The 19800-nt window shown below is 36.0% G+C and overlaps 4 protein-coding genes and 2 long non-coding RNA genes across 9 annotated transcripts; 3 read left to right on the top strand and 3 right to left on the bottom strand.

Annotated features, from left to right (window-relative positions):
* The first annotated feature begins 159 nt into the window (after positions 1-159).
* On the top strand, positions 160-1671 carry LOC109091706. Its single transcript, XR_006157951.1, has 3 exons — positions 160-225; positions 662-747; positions 917-1671. It is a non-coding gene; the product is annotated as an uncharacterized LOC109091706 (long non-coding RNA).
* Positions 1672-2229: 558 nt separating this feature from the next.
* LOC109091703 (transmembrane protein 243-like) lies at positions 2230-6249 on the bottom strand. The gene is made up of 6 exons (XM_019105487.2): positions 6116-6249; positions 5518-5634; positions 4647-4882; positions 3246-3296; positions 3054-3158; positions 2230-2918 (listed from the first exon to the last, which is right to left on the bottom strand). Exons 3-6 carry the CDS (start codon positions 4722-4724, stop codon positions 2775-2777), a joined length of 378 nt encoding a protein of 125 aa, XP_018961032.1. The 5' UTR covers positions 4725-4882; positions 5518-5634; positions 6116-6249; the 3' UTR covers positions 2230-2774.
* Positions 6250-6495: 246 nt separating this feature from the next.
* On the bottom strand, positions 6496-9985 carry LOC109091704 (meiosis expressed gene 1 protein homolog). 2 transcript variants are annotated; one of them, XM_042749354.1, is made up of 3 exons: positions 9305-9985; positions 8399-8553; positions 6496-7054 (listed from the first exon to the last, which is right to left on the bottom strand). In XM_042749354.1, the coding sequence occupies exons 2-3, from the start codon at positions 8546-8548 to the stop codon at positions 6926-6928; spliced, it is 279 nt and encodes a 92-aa protein (XP_042605288.1). In that variant the 5' UTR covers positions 8549-8553; positions 9305-9985; the 3' UTR covers positions 6496-6925. The 2 variants fall into 2 exon arrangements, with proteins under 2 accessions (XP_042605288.1, XP_018961033.1); XM_019105488.2 differs by lacking the exon at positions 9305-9985 and adding an exon at positions 8875-9269.
* LOC122141591 lies at positions 9514-12743 on the top strand. Of its 2 annotated transcripts, none has more exons than XR_006157963.1 (5): positions 9514-9651; positions 9735-9868; positions 9937-10036; positions 10111-10247; positions 12605-12743. It is a non-coding gene; the product is annotated as an uncharacterized LOC122141591 (long non-coding RNA). The 2 variants fall into 2 exon arrangements; XR_006157965.1 differs by lacking the exon at positions 12605-12743 and adding an exon at positions 10642-11165.
* Positions 11332-16494, bottom strand: LOC109086800 (heat shock 70 kDa protein 14). 2 transcript variants are annotated; one of them, XM_042749023.1, is made up of 15 exons: positions 16349-16494; positions 16106-16186; positions 15515-15597; positions 15294-15342; positions 15081-15186; positions 14913-15003; positions 14673-14777; positions 14429-14590; positions 13476-13631; positions 13292-13394; positions 12845-13060; positions 12615-12764; positions 12410-12477; positions 11895-12002; positions 11332-11519 (listed from the first exon to the last, which is right to left on the bottom strand). In XM_042749023.1, the coding sequence occupies exons 1-14, from the start codon at positions 16403-16405 to the stop codon at positions 11915-11917; spliced, it is 1515 nt and encodes a 504-aa protein (XP_042604957.1). In that variant the 5' UTR covers positions 16406-16494; the 3' UTR covers positions 11332-11519; positions 11895-11914. The 2 variants fall into 2 exon arrangements, with proteins under 2 accessions (XP_042604957.1, XP_042604954.1); XM_042749020.1 differs by having other exon boundaries at positions 11332-12002.
* Positions 16495-16505: 11 nt separating this feature from the next.
* LOC109086799 (cerebral dopamine neurotrophic factor-like) lies at positions 16506-18169 on the top strand. The gene is made up of 4 exons (XM_019101085.2): positions 16506-16709; positions 17185-17312; positions 17453-17594; positions 17694-18169. Exons 1-4 carry the CDS (start codon positions 16622-16624, stop codon positions 17882-17884), a joined length of 549 nt encoding a protein of 182 aa, XP_018956630.1. The 5' UTR covers positions 16506-16621; the 3' UTR covers positions 17885-18169.
* The last annotated feature ends 1631 nt before the right edge of the window (positions 18170-19800 follow it).

Below are 19800 nucleotides of genomic sequence, written 5' to 3'. Positions count from 1 at the left end.
CCGCTCCAGTAGGCGGCGGAAGCGGCTTCATGTTCAGTCTGAGCGCTTCCGATGAGTGACAGAATGACGCTTGTTGTGACAACATGTGCAGACCGTTTAAAATACAGATCCTGCAGATGACAGATCAGTGACAGTGTTTTTAATATCACTAAACAGCATCAGATCCTGCAGATGACAGATCAGTGACAGTGTTTTTAATATCACTAAACAGCATCGAGAGTCACTGTAAGTAACTCCACACATGCAGTGCTTTTTTCTCGCACTAAACAATTAAGTACTTACTCTTTGCACTTAAGTCGTTATTTACTTTAATAGCCAAGTATTTCATAGTTTTGATGTGTCATTATTTCTTCTGTTATGTTGTAGTGCTCCGCTGCCAGTTTTATGTTATGTTATCATTTATGTTATAATGAATATCATGTTGTTTTAATAACTAAAACACAAACACTCGTGGATTTGTTGACGTGTTGTTGTTGGATTTTTATGTGTTGTTGTTTTGTTTTTTTTTGATTTTTAGTATTTTAATGTTTTGTTTTTGTATTTTTATTTGTGTACATGCTTATGTTTTTATGTACTATTGTTGTTGTTGGATTTTTATAACTGATGGTTTAGATGTACTATATAAAGTAATGTCTGTGTTTATTTCTGTCTTTCTCTACAGATTAAGGGATGTGTTTGAACAGAAGCAGAGCTCTGGGACGTGTGGACAGACTTTCACTGTAATGATGGACATCCGCTCGTGGACAGGTAAGACTTCTTACTTTTGTTTTGTTGTGTACTAAACATGTAGGTTACCATCATTTTCTTTTTGGAGGGTCACTCCTCTGGAAAGCAAATGATGGTAACCTAAACAGGTGGGGAAGGGACGGCGGAGCTGAAAATTTATACAGCTAAATTTTTATTTTTTTCTGTCAAGAAGTATAACCCCTGCTGGGCATCGTGCCGGGGCTCGGGGGGGACCCGAATCGTCCCCATCCCTTCATTCACACAACACTCACTCATATCGCGGAGATCTGGCTGGGATCGAACCAGCAACCTCTGAACCGTGAGGCAGTGCTCTTACCTGTGAGCCACAGATCTCTTGTTTGAACACTTGAAGGAACTTATATTTCACTATTCACCTGCATGTGCTTTTACAATAAACCAGTCAAAGCTATCAGCTGTGTGAACACACCGAGGTAGGATTTGAACCCAAGCCTCAATCACAGTCTTATCAGCCAAAAACATGTGCTTAACCACTAACCCACTGTGGTTTTCTTGTTTTGTGCTTGGCTTTTGAGGCACTTTGTTGAATTTAACAATGACAATTTAAAGTAAGCAATAGTGAGATTTGATCTCAGGTCTTTTAGATGAAAGCTCAGTGTTTTACCCACTGCACCACTGCAGCTGTTGAATGCTTTGGACGTGGTTGTATTGAGAGCTCTGTTGGAAAGGATGACAATCACAAGCAACAATGGGATTTGAACCAAAACTTTCATGTATGAGAGGCAAATGCTTAAATGCCTTAACATAATCAATAGTGGGATTTCAATTCAGATATATTTTAGGACAAGCATTGATTTACATAATGAAAGATTCATTACCAGTTGTGGGATTTGAAAGCAGTAGTGAGGCTTGAACTCCAAATTTAAAACTCAAGACTATGCTTTAATCCACTGTCTTCTTTTAAAATGAAGACTATGCTTTAATCCACTGTCTTCGTTAAAAAAAATTAAGACATAATTATCAATATTTAACATTAATCACTGATTCATCGGTCAATATGTGTCTTTCAAAACTCTCATCCTTTATAGAATATAATGTCATGCAGTTTTTGAGCAACATGGGTGAGTAAATGGCAGGGCTTTTTATTTCATTTTTAGTGTGTGTGTGTGGGGGGTATTGCAAGACATCATTTAATGATTAAAATGCTATGTATTTGTTTGCAACACAGAAAGTTTACAGAAAATATATCACAGGCCTACTTACAAAAAGTTCATCTTTTTTTTACATTTTCAATTCAAATCCAACTTGAATTTAAGTAGATGTAGATATGAGTAGATTGGTTAATTATCAATCTAATTTGCACAAAGACAAAGTTGTAAACACTTAATTAGTGTAGCATGTCCAAACCCAACTGCGCCATCTAGTGGTCACAAAGTTCCCCAGGTTTTTTGGTGGAACTTATGTAAAACGTTTCCATGTTTCACAACTTTGTACTAAAAAAATAAAACACAACAGATGTATACACAATGTATATTGTGTTTATGTATTTATTCATTACATAAAATGCAAATTACAACAGTTGATAACCAAAACTGTAAGGTTTTCACCATATCAAAATAACACAGTGTTCAGTAATTTAGAAAAATGAACAAAATGCATATTTTACAATAATTGCTGCATGTCTTTAATCAAGTGCTCTTATTCCTAATTAGGAATGTACCATAGGTGTGTCATGTACAAATATAAAAGCATTATGCATTACGTTGCCATGGCTTATTTCAAAACCTCAGAGTCATTACATTTGCATACAGGTTAAGCTGTGTACAGCATTCAGGGTGCAAAACGTGTACATGGACATCATCCCAGAGTGCTACTGATCACTTAGATATTTGCATCTATAATATGTTTAGTCCACTAACATGGCTCACAAAGGCAGACTGGCCCTGCCCGCACAAATGGGGCTGGTAGGAAAAATGAATTCTCCTGATTCAAGAACTCAAGTGGGGTTCCAAAGCACCCACATAATGATGAACATTCCGCTGATTGGGACGGCTCCCGTGGAAACAGTATTATAAGGCATTGCTCTGTTTATCACGTCCCACGTCATGAAAATACAAGTTGGCACAGATACACAGCAGAACGATGGAACAGAGCATGTAGTAGATCAAGTTGCGAAACTTGGGCTCCAGGTCTCCTTGCCTATACCAGTGTATCTGAGAGAGAAAGCAATGGATGTGATTTCATTTATTTCGATCAGGAATTGCATTTGAAACCATTTATTTCTCTTTGGCCCCATTTAGACAATTAAACATAATGCCTTTTAGATTACACTGCAAGTTCTTACTCACCAGAACCAACACTGACCCGCAGACTAGCATGATACAGACGGCAAAGAAAATATTCATTGGCTTGGGAGGAAGAGAAGGGAAGACGAATGAGCTAATGATGGTCACCTGAAAGAGATGGCAAAATCTCAGAGTTAGTAATGACAGTATGATTAACAGACATATAATGAGGTCTTTATGAGTAGTAAAACTTACCAGAACGAGTAAAGACGCAAGTCCACCAATCACTAGATTGATTAATCTATCCTAAACGTGATCAACAAAAATATATTAATGTAGGATAGTCACATTGTAAGTTGTAATTACATTGTAATTTAAAGCAATAGTTTACCCAAAAAATGTGAAATACAAAAATAAGAGTCTATAAGAGACTGTAATGCATAATAGCGCTTCCTCCAGTGGAAAAAGTCTATCTCCTGTTGTCCTCTCACATCAAAGTCCACCGACATATTTGTTTCAGACAAGACAGTTTTTTTTACTGGAGAAAGCAACATTATGGATAGAGGTATTTAAGCGGGAATAAACAGTTTAAAGGTAAAATGCCTTCATGATGGATCTGTTTTTTTGCAAATAAGCAGCTTTTCACTTCACAAGATGTTAACTGATGGACTGGAGTTGTCTTGATTACTTGTGTATCATTGTGAAGACGGTGCTCATAGAGCGCGGGAGTATTGAATAGAGTTGTTTTTGCCATTTTAGAGGCCTTGAACAGTTAAATACACACTTGTATGTGTCAAAATGCCTGTCTTTTTAAATATCCTCATATACACAGTCATTTAGGTCTTAAGTGAAAGCAAACAGCTGAGAAAGAAAACACATGTAACAGGAAACGGGCAGCTATTAAAGTGACAGCATTCTAATATTCCTGCTGTCTGTCATTCATGTTAATCAAACAACAGAAGAGAGAAAGTCTCTCTCTGCTCTTGACTAAATCACTTTTGTGACTTTAATAAGAAGAAATATATATTCAATGTCCATATGCAGTGTTTTTATACCTTTGATTACTTTAAACATTGTATATAGCATTTGCTATTTATTTGTTCTACTGTACTTTTTTTGTCCTATTGCTTGTAATAAGTTTATTATTCTTATTTAATCGCTGACTGTTTACTTGTCTTCACTGAGCTTGAGTTTTGTTTTTTAAATTTAGGCTAGTATTAGTTTTTTGTGATGTTTAAATTGGTCACAAAAATGAAAAATTTCTATGGTATCAGTTTTTTTGTATCATAAAGACCTTATTTAAAGCAAAAATAACCATATCTTAATATATATTGTTACTGTGAAATAAAATTACTCATACTGTGACAAAGTTTTGGATATATCGCCCACCCCTAGCTGAGGGTGAGTAAATTTTCTAAAAAAAATTGCATTTGGTGAACTATTCCTTTAAAGTCACAATTAACTTCATTTAAAAAAATCCAATAATCCTTCTTTACATTGTTCTGTGCAATCTAAGTAAACATGACAACTTATTCTCAACTTTTTTTTTTTCCCCAAGCAAAACTGATATTCATGAATAAAAACATGGTCTGGAACTGTGTGTGTTTATATATAACAATATAATAATACTAATAAAAAAAATAACAGGTGTGTTACCCTGGCCGACGTCTCCCCGAACAGAGGCCTGTTGTCCATGCCGCTGGTGCCATAGGTGCGTGTAGTGAAGTCATCCATGGCCAGAGCAGTGCACACACCCTTTCCTGATATCTTCTACCAGCAGCACCCCCTGTGGAGCGGAGGATCGCAGTGCATGTCCACTGCTGTCTCGGCTGGGTTTGCTCCTCACGACGAGATTCAGAAGCAGAACATAGTCATGGTTGGGTTACCTAGAGCTTTAAAACATTAAAACATTCATTTAGTTCACTCATAATTTCATGGCACGTCAAACTGTGTGATATGAACTAACAAACCCCAGAGCCCCAGCACAAACTTTGCTCCTTTTCACATGGATCCTTTTATTACAATGGAGCTTCACAGTAACACAAGCCTGCCTTTCTAATAATCAGCCCAAGGGGCTTGAGTTGGTTCAGGTGGCCTGGATCATGAAACCATAAGAACAGCCTTCAAAATGTGTGATCAGTCATGTGAGAGCTTGAGTTTGACGTCAGTGCAGAAGAAAACAGGGCTCTGCTCTGTTTATTTGGTTTGTGTCTGGTGCAGAACCCTGTTAGTGACCATACAGTCACATACAAACATGATATTATGCCAGTTTATTTGTCACAAGTATATCAGTAATGCTGTCACTAGAAAATACATCCTTAAAGGGACAGTTCACCTAAAAATTAAACTTGTGTCATCATTTACTCGTTACATTACTGTTATTCATTTTTGTTCTGTATGTCAAATACGTTTGAAACAATATGACGTGCACTAATAATAATAATTTTTTTGGATGAACTATACCTTTAAAGGGAAAATTAAGTTCTTAAAAGCATAATTTTTTTGCACACAACTTTAATCACATTACCTTGGGATCTGAGGCAAATCTTCATTATGATAATGGATAGATGTTTCTAGCCGCAGCTCATGTCAAAACTTATCCGAAGATGGAAGCCAATGATGATCTCCAGACTATTTTTCAGCTCTGAAACCAAATAAAGCAAGTGCACCATTAGGGTCTAATGTCAATTGCTTTCATTATCTAGTATCGATTTTCCTAGTCTAGTTTCTTCTCAAAAAGGTGGCCTACTTGAAATTGCTTTCTGGTGACAAAACCATCGTACATCACTTTCAGATAACCATGTTCTTCTGAGCACCTTGTGTGTCCAGTAAATTACTTTATTGTTTTGACTGTAATCGGTGCAGGTGCATCAACTGAGTTTTGTTTATATATGCACTTACACACTGATCAATAAATATCATCCACTAAACTGTGTCTTTTTAGTCTGAACATGTGTTAAACCTAATGCTTTCAGCTGAAAAAATGTAAATATGACCACATTCAGATTGTTGTAGATTAATATTAAGCCATGAAAAAGCTAACAAGCTAATGTGAATGTAAACAAACCGTCTGAACGGCGCAGAGGGAATTCATTTTTAAGAAACTAGTAAACTACTGAACTTACCTGGATATAAGAGAGGGATTTATTGATCACACGGGGGTGTTTTCCGATCAGAGTATTATCCGCATGACTTCAAACGATCCGTTATGACAACGTGAAGCATGAAACCGGAAGTGACGTGCTCTTAAAGGGCCATGCGGTTCGTTTTATGTTTACCTTTTTTTGTTTTTGTTTTAGTGAGGGCACAGACATTAAATTGTAAACATTTCCTTTATAATCACCACTGAATGTAAATAAAAAGTGACAAAATGTGTTGTAGCTGTCAAAATCGAACCCATTTTTTTTTTTTATTATTATATAATAATACTCAATAAAAGTGTACATTTTCTTCATGGATTTTGATTGTTAATAATTAAGGTATTTCCCTGAAATTAATATTGATATTCGCAAGCTATTTTGTTTTATTGTCCAATACACCTCATCAGTGTTTGATAACTTTGTCACAAACCCAAAGTAAAAATAAATAAATAAATAGTCTCTGCATAATTACAAACACTGTACATACATTGGTTTATTATAGTGTGTTGCATAACTAAGGAAAAAGAGCAAACCACTACAATTAGATAAATGTGCACCTAAACCAACCTATGTTTAACTGGTTTCTTTTGGAGAATTTAGTGAAAAGATGAAAGGCTGGCTATTTATAAATATGAAACATCAAATGGTTCATTCGCATGAAAAATGTTTATCATCATTTATCATTGTAACCAGGCTTACATTAAGAATACACTGTGATTATGCATTTATTTAAAGACAGTATTTCAAAACTAAAAAACGTAAAATGGCATAAGTGCTGGCTGGGTCGAGGAGCTGTCAGTACGCATACACCTTGACTTTATGGACCTCTCGATCTTCACACTCTCGCTTTCTGTTGTAGTAGTAGAATGTGTTATCTCGACGCTGAAGCTTCTTCACAAACCCAGTGTCTGGCCAACGGTCAATCTGAAAGGACAGTGCGACAATATTCAACAGGAAACAGGACTGTGTGTAAGCTACAGTGCCACTGAAAAGTTTGGGATCAGTAAGAATTTATGTTTTTTTTTTTTTTTTTTTTTTAAGAAGTTTCTTATGATCATCCAGGCTGCATTTATTTGATCAAAAATACAGAAAAAAAGTGAAATGTTATTGCTATTTACAATAACTGTTTTTATTTTAAAATGTTTTAAAATACAATTTATTCCTGTGATGAAATGCTTAATTTTCAGCATTATTACTCCAGTCTTCAGTGTCACATGATCCTTCAGAAATCATTTTAATATGCTGCTTTATTATCAGTGATAGAAACAGTTTTTGCTCCATTTTTTTTGGAACCTTTGATACTTTTTTCAAGATTTCAAGACTCTGATGAATAAAAAGAACAACATTTACTTACATAGAAATCTTTTGTAACAATTTACATTACCGTTCAAAAGTTTGGGGTAAGCAGATTTTTTTCTTTCTGTTTTTGAAAGAAATTAATACTTTTATTCAGCAAAGATGTGTTAAATTGATAAAAAGTAACAGTACACACTTATATTGTTAGAAAAGATTTCTATTTTGAATAAATGCTGTTCTTTTTGACTTTTTATTCATCAAAGAATCCCAAAAAAGGTATCACAGGTTCAAAGATAAAAAATTTAAGCAGCAAATACTAATTCCAACACTGATAATAAATCAGCATATTAGAATGATTTCTGAAGACTCATGTGACACTGAAAACTGAAATAATGATCCAACATTGATAATAAATCAGCATATTAGAATGATTTCTGAAGACTCATGTGACACTGAAAACTGAAATAATGATGCTGAAAACTCAGCATTGCATCACAGGAATAAATTCTATAGTAAAATATATTAAAATAGAAAACCATTATTTTAAATTGCAATATTATTTTACAATATGACAGTTTTTGCTGTATTTATGACCAAATAAATGCAGCTTTGGTGAGCAGAAGAGACTTCTTTTTAAAAAAACAAAACAGTAAAAATCTTACTGATCCCAGATCCTTTTGAACAGCGCTGTACATTAAAGTATTTATAAGACAATAACTGACAAAGCAGGAACACTTTCATTAATAAAAACAAATATTCCATAAAGCTTAGTAGATTAGCTTTTAATATATTAATAACATGAAATCCAAATTATCAAAATAAATACAAAGAGGGAAAATGTATATAAGAAAATATACACCATGCACACCATTTCTGAATCTCTATGTATATTATAAGGATTGTTTAAACATTATATGATGTAACAGTGAATAATATTGTATTAATAACACAAAAACGATCAAAAGTGGACACCTCGACTTGTTTGATCTGTCGGTACTCCAGCTCATCTCTGTATCCAGCCTGCTGAAATCTGTACAGGTCCTCAATCTCTCCTGTCCACTGCTTTGCGCGGCTCATGGACTTCGGCTTGGCGTTGTTATCCAGAAAAACAGCACAGGACATGATTTCTGTGTATGATAACAATATTCTCCTTTGGAATAACAGTTTCACTACACATTCCGTTCTAGTATAAAATCAAGTCAAATCAACTTATAACATACATAATGCAAAAATGTTACGCGCGCACACACACACACACACACACACACACACACACACACACACAAACATCGCTCGCCTAATCCAGGATATTCTGGATTTACAAACTTTGACAGCTAAGCATCTAACGTTAACGTTAGTCTAATTCACTCAGAACATGCCTTACACTCTGATATCAAATGACAAGTTGTTTAGAAGTATTATTAATAACATTTTTAATACAAACTTACATTGACGTGTGTGACACAAGGCTGAATTGTCAACGTGCCTCTTTAGCTGAACAACAATCCTGCGCATCATTCGTTTCCTAGCAACATAGCGTGAGGTAAACACGGCCAATAGAAACCACCCCGGAATTCCAAAAGTTGGTTGGCCAATCAACGCTATGCCAGGAAACATGCCTAGGATAAGCGTAATTATTCGCGGACCTTTGTTCTAATTGTTTTGTCTCGGTGTTCTATTTTAGAGTATACCGATTATTGTGGCTTTTTGCAATGTTATAATGATTGCTTTGGAGTCCAGTAGATGCATTCTGGGAAGATCACATTTTTAAGTATTATTCTCAGCCCTAAAATTGTTCCATACATAACTTTGCTAACCTCATATTAGAACCTGTGCATTAAAAACTAGGTCCCACTGGAACTGGACAGCCCAACTCACATATCTCTGATAGATGAAATCACTGGAGAGGTGGGGTTTTAGCTCCTAGTTTAATCTTTTGAGTATTTTTGGAGCTGATCTGAAGTTGTATACATTTTTGTCTTCAGTCATAGGATGTTGTTGTTACTCTGCTTCCAGCAGGACACTATCCAGGATCAGTCATGTAAGCAATCGCTGCAAAATAAGAGCAGGAGCATGCATTAAGAATGTATCACATATTTAAAAAGGTACAGCACATTTTGTATATAGTAGAATTCATGTGTTTGTGCTGCAGGGTAAAAGACATTCAAAATGTGTATATCGACACCACATTCCTTGATCCCAAGTATCATCAGATACCTAGCAGGGTAAGCATTTACTCACCTTATTAAATCATACAGACTTGAGCTTGTCGGGTCGGTTCATAACAGTGTTTTTTCTTCTGTTTTAGGAGGCTTGTTTGACAGGGATAAGCCAGCTGGTCCAGGACTGGGTCTGTCAGAGTCCGTGCCATGGTGTTTGGTTAAACTGCAAGGCAGCTTATGGTTACGAGTACCTTTTCACCAATCTAGAACAAGCTCACAGGTCAGAGGTTGTTCCTCTAGTTTCTTTCTTCCTTGTATTAAAACATTAACACTATTTCTCTGTTATAGATACATGTGAAGAGCTTGGATATGTTCAAAAAAATGCCTGAAATTCTGTCACATGACCACCGACCGTGCAACGCAGATCCACGCTTGTAGGCACCCCAAGGTATGCTCAACCTTTGCATAATGACACCCTCATGTACATCCCGGACGGTGGTCACAATGGTGGCTTTTTCACAGGATGAGGAGTTCTTCAGGGCAAAGAGGATACCGTGCGGCTCCACGGCTCCGGATGGCGTTCCTCTAAACATCATCAGCATCAAACCCTCAACCATATGGTTTGGAGAACGGACCAGAAAGACCTCCGTCATTGTCAAGTGAGTCACGATGCATCAATATTACAATGTTATGGCCAATATTAAAACTATCATCAATATTAATGTATCTATTTATTGAAATAAAACACTAAAAATCACCCATTTAATAAGTATTAAAAAATGGATACTCATTTTCAAACTTTTAAGTTGATAGTAATCCAACTATTAGTGTTTTTAAAAGATCAACTTTTAAAAGTTAGATGGTGGCACAGGAAATCTAAATGTAAAAATAATAAATTTCCATCCAAATACCTATTTTTACATATACACATATACATATATATACATATATACACATATACATACATATACATACATATATATATATACACACATATATACATACATACATACACACATATATATATATGATTCATCGCGTCTTTCTTTTTAGGATGGGAAGTAGTTCCTACAGAGCATGCTTTTCTTTTCATTCCTCTTATTTGAGAGAAATCCCACCGAGAAGGATATTCTTCATATGACACACCATACACAATGTTAGCCTATCATAAGACCGTGTCTATTTCCTGTGACTAGGTTAAGGACTTTCTCTCCTACATCTGTCCTGTTAACATCTATCCTAATGTCATTCCGTTGTGCAAGACACTGCAGGACATCGCAGAGCTGTAAGGACAAACCTTACAAAAATTACAAAACCAAAACTGAAATAAAAAAGTTAAATGGAAATATTAAAAAAACAACAAAAACTATTATAAATGACAAAAGCACAACAAATTCTAAAGTACTAAATTCTAATACAATTCTAGGTTCACATTGTCAAATGTTGATAACCTCAGACTCAAAACTTGTCACTATGGCAACCCAACATCAAAACAGATCCATGTGCAGCTTTGTTGTTGATAAGAGCAAAATATTTTCCAATCTATATTCACCTCTACATGTTCATATATATATATATATATATATATATATATATATATATATATATATATATATATATATATATATATATATATATATATATATATATATATATATAAAGTGAATGGTTTTTAAAATTTGGAATCATGTAATTGCAAAAATCTGAAAATAAACTGAAAATACTACTGAAAATAAACTCAGGTTTTGTTGTGTTCTGTGATCTTTATTGCGTACTAGTTACAGATGAAAAAGCCTTTAAAAAATGTGATCATTCTGCACCAGTTTGATGTGACTGCACCAGATTAGTATCTCTTCAGTCACCTGCACCTGCTTCTCTTCAGTGTCTATCGCAAATGAAAGTCTTTCCTCAGTCTGAGAAGGTTGTTCATGCTTTAAAAAAGGAGTACACAATTAAAACTGGATGTTAATTTAAAGCAATAGCTCACACAAAAAGGAAAATTTTATTCTTTTCTCACCCTCATGATATTCCAAACCCATATAATTTTTTCCCCAAGCTCCAGACAAGACAAAGAACTACTTGGTTCCTGCTTTTGTCACTATGAATGGTTGTTGTATGGCAAAAGCTGTAATAATAATTGTACCAAATAAAAATAACTGGTTTGGAACAACTTGAGGGTGAGCTATTCCTTTAACTGAATAAGAACTTTAACTCGTTTCCTTCAGTTAAGGTGTAGATGAATCTAGAGGACTGGAAAACCTCTAACAGCATGAGATGCAGGTGTTTAAGTTACTGTATGGAATTACACTGATCGTGTGACTCAAGGTTAAGATGCTGCAGCAGCCGTTTCTATGGTAATAGCCTCGGATCTGCCGCTGTTCTGCTCTGTGCATGTAACGTGCAGTGAACCGTCCCTGAAAAGTAAACACACATAAGAAATGCTTCAAATAAGGATATGAGCTTAATGACGGAGTTGAGTATGACTGGGTGATATTACTGAATTTACTGTATATATAACTGTGTCATTACACAAGCAACAAAATAACAGCAAAAGGCTTTTTTTTTTTTTTTTTTTTTTTACAACAAAATAATAGCCAATGTTTGATATTTAATACACATTATTGTTCAAAGGTTTGCAGTCTGTAGGGTTTTTGTAATGTTTTTGAAAGAAGTCTCTAATGCACACTAACTATTAATTAATAGTTCAAAACAGCATTTACTGGAAATAGGAATCTTTTGTAACATTATAAAATGTTTTACTGTCACTTTTGATAATTTTAATGCATCCATTCTGAATAAAAGTGTTCATTTATTTCATTACCTTTTCATTGTCAGCACTGTGACAATGTCATGCAGCTCGTCTTTAGGTTCCAAGTCTCTAAGTACAATCTAGAAAAATAAAAGAGTCCCATTTTAAGTTAAAAACAATCAGTAAGTTAAAAAAAATCAGCCGAAATATTTTTATGACCAATATTCTCATTTAATTATAGTTTTGCACTGAAATGTCTGTTAAAAGGGGTGCCAACCTGGGCGATTGGTCGCTGTGCCTGGTACAGCTCCAGACTCACTGACGACAGACAGCCAGGACCCTGCAGCGTGTGCTGGCGGCGAGCAGGGAGAGGTGTGCCAGATGGAAACAAAACTGTGAAAACCTCCGCTCCGGAGTCATCCACTTCCTGAAAGGCCAAGACACTACTGATCAATCACGTGCTAAAATACTAAAACTAAACACTAATGACTGTTTGAAGCTCCCCACCTTAGCCGTGATGTCGCTGGCACAGCAGTCCACAGTGATGGAATCTTCTCCGAGTGCCAGGCTGTCTTTTCCGACCAGGATGCCCGCCTGCATGGCAGCGCCGACCGGAATCACCTCATCCGGTGGGATGGAGTTCAGCAGCTCCACGTCTGGGAACAAATCCCTGATCATCTGTTGCAACTTCGGGATACGAGCTGATCCTCCACATAAAACCACTTAGACAAGAAAAGCCTATTTTAATCTCTATTTAAGGTTCTGGGATTCCATTCTTGCTATGATTAGATGTAAAACACTGAAATAATCTACTATTTAGCTAGTGAACTATGTATTATGTAATTAAAAGGTTCAGCACTGAACACGAAATGATTTTTTTTTTGCATGAAATTTGAGATGCACATCTACAGCTCCCTCTAATGGTCACACATTTGTATTAAAAAGTAGTTTTACCTTGTTGATATCAGAGGTGGACAGGTTTACTTGCTCAAGAAGACCTTTAATTGGCTGAATGCTCTTATTAAAGAGGCTGGAGCATATTAGCTCGAAACGGGCTCTAGGACAGAAGCATATAGAGCATACTGATAAGCAACAGGTAGGATTTTCTTTATAATACTAATTTTGAACATTATCTCACCTTGAGACATTGCACTCAAAATCCATGCCATCGTAGAGTGAGTCCACAAAGCAGTTTGCACTGCCCAGGGTGGAGAGAGTGTGTTTGGCCATATCAGCACTATTCATGAGCTTTATCATCGCCCTGGGGTTACCAGTCACATCCTGTTTAAAAGTTCTGGACACACACATGAAAAACACACTATAAGACTAAAACAGTAATGACATCCAAGTCAGGTGGACTGTATGAACAAATTCTTGAACTTTTTTTACTTTTATTTTTTATCAAATAAATGCAACCTTGGTGAGCAAAACATATATCATATATAACATTATATATTTAATATTTATTGTCATTTACACAAATTTACTATTGTATTACACAAGTATATTACATATAGTAATGCCTATTCTGATAATAAAGTACACTTAATTGCAAACTTTTAAGTACTTTTTGAATTAAACTTTATAATTGAATGGTGCTTCACCAAATCTGTTTTATTTAATACTGAATAGACGTCAAAGAAAAGATAATATTCATTAGGGATGTAACGATTCACTCAACTCACAATTTGATTCGATTCACGATTTTGATTTCACATGATTCATGATTTTACACTGCATTTTTATTTATTTTTTACAGTGCTGCAGATATGAACTTTAATATATGCATTATACAGAGGCTAGATAGTAAGTTCCCCTCAGACATACATTCATATAAACTCCTACACCTAAATGAATCGCGATTTGTTTAGCATCTCAACCTATTTGAATCATCACATATTTCAATCGATTTTCAACCGGCTCGCGGTTAATCATTACATCCCTAATATTCATAAATAATTTAGAAGTTTTGCATCACTACAAAAAGCTGCTTTGAAATATATAAAAAGTTCACAGTGTCACTTTCATAATAATAACAAAGTCAAAGTACACACATAAAAGTTAAATGTGAGGTACAGGATATCTACTGACTTTTTGAACTCTGCAGCGAGGTGCTGTGCGAGCTCATGTGTGAAGCTCTCTCCCCCCGTCCTGTGATCCGTCTGTGTGGCGAGGACCCGGTACATTCCGCTGTTCACCTCCAGGACGGTGACGCTGAGCGACGTGCCTCCGAGTTTGTACACTAGCACATGACTGTGGTCCAAAAGAAAAAACGGGAATGAGACTTTTGTGCTGAAAGAAACCATTCATCTGAGATAACGCAGAAAAGTCTTACCTTTTTCCCAACGGTGAGTCCTGCCCGATTCCATAAGCTAGAAGGGCAGCGGAGGGTTCGTGGATCAACCTCAGCACATCAAACCCGGCACTTTCTGCAGCTTGCCTACAACACAGCACCGATTCTTATAAAACATCTCCCTAGACACATCTTCCGGAGTCAGATGATGGTTACATCATTTAAATGAATTTGCATTCATCTCAAAGTATAAGATGTTTTACGGACACATCAAGCACATACCTGAGTGCATTCTTCTGTATCTCTCCGAACTCAAAAGGCACTGTTATGACAGCGTCTTTCACGTCCGAACCCAAGGCTGACTGGGCCGTCTCTGCAGGGAACATTAAACAATCATCACTAGTTCATGTTAAACATACTATGACATGAAATTAAGGATTCAAACAATACCTTTCATTTTATGGAAGATCAATTTAGCAACATCTTCAGGCGACACATACTTGGTTGTCTCTCCCGTGTCGATTTCATATCTGGGCAGGTCACTCTTGTTGACAACCTAGAAATTATGAAATACACACCCTTTCATTAAGCAGGTGCTTCAGATTTTATGGTTACTGTTGTGTTCTTTTCTGACAGTATTCAAGAAGAACAGCATGTACTTACAATGCATTTGCTTTCTTCTCTGTGTGCCTGAGCATCTGGGTCATCATAGCTGTCAAATACCAATCAAAGAACAATTCATTTTATATTGTGATTACTATTTATATAAATGTATTATTATTAAGCGATTGCTAATTTGACTGTAAATATTCTTAATAACATTACACACAATATGCATTGATTCATCTACAGAATAGTCTAAGCACACAACATGAAACACCTACCATCTGCCCAGGATCTGCTTCACTTTGACAACTGTATTGGTGGCATTTCGTATTCTGCCCTGCTTAGCGGCGATTCCCACTATCTAGAAAAATAATTAAATTAAACAAAACCATTAGACTATCATATGCCCTGACGTTCTTGCTTCATTTATTAACATTTAAATTAAATCATTAAAAATTAATCCAGACATCCTTACACCACTTTAATATTTAATATATATATATATACACACATTGCTTCATTTATTAACATTTAAATTAAATAATATATATATATATATATATATATATATATATATATATATATACATATATATATATATATATATATATATATATATATTGGCTTGGGCATGAGCTCATCCATCTAAATCAAATTCTTCAGCATTATTATATTATGTTATATAATAAATTTGTCCCATTAGGCAAATTATGGGGCAGTAGCATTAACATGCATGTACACTGCCATTATGAAAAATTAAGCTCATGTATGCAGTACAATACAGACACAGTATACATGCTATTCACTAGACTAGAGATATGTTTATGATATGCAGTGTGCTTCTCTGCATGTCCATAATGGAAAATGACCTGTTCAGTGTCTCTGTATGCGACCACAGCTGGAGTGACTCTGTCCCCTGCATCATTTGCCACGACATCTGCTCGCCCATCCTATATGAAAATAATTACACTTATTATAAACTGGTATGGTTAGTCTGTCACACCATTAACTATTCAGCAACATAACAAGGTCTATTAGATATTTGATTTTGTTGCCGGCATGTTTGCGTTTATTAAACAAAGAAAAATCATTTATACTCGTAACCAATTCACCTTGAATACGGCAACACATGCACATGTGTATCCAAAGTGCACCCCGATGGCAGCCATACTTCCGAATAATTCTACCGGAAGCCGGTGCTCACATGCAAATGAGAAAAGATACTGTCAAATGACGAGCGGCGTTATTAGCCAATCAGAGCGCCACTGCACTGACGTCGACTGGAACGTCAAGAGAGCAGCGCCCGATTTAGAAACAGCTGAAAGCGGCGCCGGTGGGTGTTGCGTACTGGGTATTGAAGTTCACATAAAAGTGCGCACAGAGTCATGTCTTTAACTAACTCCTTTGAAACCCCGTTACTTTTGCTTTTATGTGTTGTTTTCTTCTCAGTTACTGATGCAGAAGAATGCGAAGGTGAGGTTGGTCAGCTTGGCTTGCATTGCGCATGAGCCACTGAGTTTAAAAATAGTCACCTGAACTATGCTGGGTTATTTTGCACAAGTGCATGAGCGTTTTCACATACTGAATATGAGATATACACTGTATGGAATCAATATTTAAGAGGTGAGTCCTGGTTCTGGATTGCAAACTGAAAACCTTTATTATTGTAATAGTAAATATGGCTTGTGTGTTATAATACAATTAATTTACAACTAGAAAGCATTGCTTATGTTCTGCAGAATCATTACTAACAGTTATCATACAGGGTTTTGTGAGACTTTATTAATAATTTAAAGACATATTTAAGACTAAGTAAGAAAATTTAAGGAATAAATTGAATGGAATTTTTAAGATCCACAGAAACCCTGTTATATAAACTAATAATCATATGAATTCACCCTCCAGTTTAAACCTCTGTTTATTTTCTATGTGTGTATCTGTTTTGCAGTGTGTGTGGGGTTTTTGGGCCGGCTTTATAACTCACTGGTGCTCAGACACACAGAACTGTCCCCAGAGCTGGTGGAGGAGGGTCTGATCAGAGCCTGCGCTGAGACTACTGGGAAAGAGAATCGACTTGTAAGAACATAAAAACAAGCACAGTTTGGTTCTTATTCTTCTTTGGTTGCTGGCCCATCTTTAAAAATATATAGAGATGTTATGAAGTATACTGAATACATGAGGTCTTGTAATTGTAATTCTTTCCCTTTTCACCTCAGTGTTATTACCTGGGAGCCTCCAGTTATGCTGCAGCCAAAGTGACAGGTGAGGTGAGCCGCCCCCTCAGTGCACACGTTCCTGTCCGCAAAATCTGCCAGAGACTTCAGCGCAGGGACAGCCAGATCTGCGAGCTCAGATATGGTAGGGTGTATTCACGTATAAGAGTCTTGACACTGGATTGGAGGGTTTGAAATATTTGGAAATATTTATCTCAAAGTTTTTCTTGTTCTTCTGAAACAGAGCATCCTGTTCTCGACTGGAGCAGGGACGCTTTGTCTAAAATGCGAGTGTTGGAGCTGAAGAGAGTCTTGGCTTTGTGGGGGGAGGAGTGCAGAGCCTGTCTGGAGAAGAGTGAATTTATTGATCTCATCCAGGAGGTGGCCCCCAAACACAGCACAGCGCAGCACAGAACGCACTCGGAAGAGTTCTGAGGGCCTCCTTGTGCAGCTCTGTGCTGGGGAGACAGAGCTCTGATGAGAGGGCCTCCTTGTGCAGCTTCATGCTGGGGACATACTGCAGTGATGGGAGGGGCTGCACATGCAGCTGCGCTCAGGGACACTTTTGATATGGCTCTGAGACTCCTTACTTATAGTGCTTTTCATAATATTAGTTACGAGTAGCCATGTGCAATATGTGCCCATTTCCCCAGTGTCTCATTCTCCTGCACCACTGTAAGCATTTTCTCCCACACGCTCAGAATAAATAATTAAGCTTTATTAGTTTCAGTGATTAAGAGGTTGCTTGCAGAGATGCTGGCTGTTTTTATTTGTCCAACCGTTTAATTTGGAAGGGACTAGAGCTTGTGTCAAGCTCTAAGACCACTTATCTTCTGACTCGTACTCCCCTTTAAGAGCCTTCTGTGTTTGCAGCTGTGGGTGAATTGCATGAAACCCAATAATTTTTCCAGATAATATATAGAAAATCAAAAGAAAGGTATAAAAAAAAATGATATATATATATATATATATATATAGATATCTATATATATACATATACATATATATATATATATTGCATAAATAAAAAAAAGTGAAGTCTGTTAGGACCATTAATTTTTCTGTGCACTGCCATGACATTATGCACATTGCCTTTTTAATTCTCACTGGCATAATGCAATCTAATAAAAAAAAAAATATATATATATATATATATATATATATATATATATATATATAATTTAAATTGTATAGTATTTATACATCATGGTAGCATTTGTTGTACTTTAATTTATTCTGATTAATACTGGATTAAATCAGAAAATAATTATATTACAGTGAGAATCTCATGAGAATAATCAAGAATAGTGAAAAAACGAAGATAAAAACAAAAGCAAAATAAACAGAGAGAGAATTGAAGGTGAAAACATAATTGTAATGAAAATGGTCACAATGAAAAATAGGCTTCATGTCTAAGAACTTTTTTTTATTCAACTACAAATTCATAATCATTAAATTACATTTACATATCAAGGAACATCTATTTTTAAATCATTATCTTTAATCACTTTTGAACTTTTTTGGCAATATTCTTCCAGTATGTCAAAATAAATGAAGAACAAATATTCCATATAATCCCTTATTATGAGGATACAGAAATATCTGAACTTAGTCAGAAGATGTGCTTAACTGCCATGAAAATAATGCAAAAAAATAAAAATAAAAAAATAAATCTTAACATTCTTAAAAAGTAGACTTGATTTTCTTTATGCAAAATATTATTAATTTCTTTTGTTTTTGAGGACATAGGACCCATTTTTTGTGCATGTCAATTTCTACATCCAACTTAGTATCAGTCTGTATCAAATTTGCGTGTGGATTTCATAATTATATGTCACTACCCTGACCTCTCGTAAGGATCGTATTGTTGGACGTGGTGACTCTCGTGGATGCCCACACACCCGTGCTGATGTTTACATCTGGCACGTTGCCATGGCAATCACGGAACCTTTCATCCGCTGCTTCCGATGCTACAGGATTTTGCTGACAAACTTTTTATGTCATAAAACAGAACCAATCAGCCACGAGACCATCAGCGGGGCTCTTTCTCTCTCTTCTCCTCTCGTCTCTCTCCTCCCCCAGGCTTTCTCATTCACAATCCCCTTTTTTCTTTTTTTACAGTTCTGTTGTTCTGTTGTAATGTATTTTGTGTTGGGGTGGAGTGGAGAGAGACTGTGAGTGAGATTCAGGCCTTGCCCACGCAAAGAAGTGGGAGACTGAACCTCTCTATACTCTCTCTCTCTCTCTTGCGCGCACACACACACACACACACACACAGTCAGTGTATCATGCTTGCACTGTGTGGGCTGAGCTGAGCATTCCTGTCATACAGTAACAGTCTCTCTGCCTCC

The sequence above is a fragment of the Cyprinus carpio genome, chromosome A4 (assembly GCF_018340385.1).
Source record: "Cyprinus carpio isolate SPL01 chromosome A4, ASM1834038v1, whole genome shotgun sequence".
In the NCBI taxonomy this organism is placed as follows: Eukaryota; Metazoa; Chordata; class Actinopteri; order Cypriniformes; family Cyprinidae; genus Cyprinus; species Cyprinus carpio.
The sequence above is the reverse complement of the archived record's forward strand: the minus strand, read 5'-3'. Positions and strand labels throughout refer to the sequence as shown.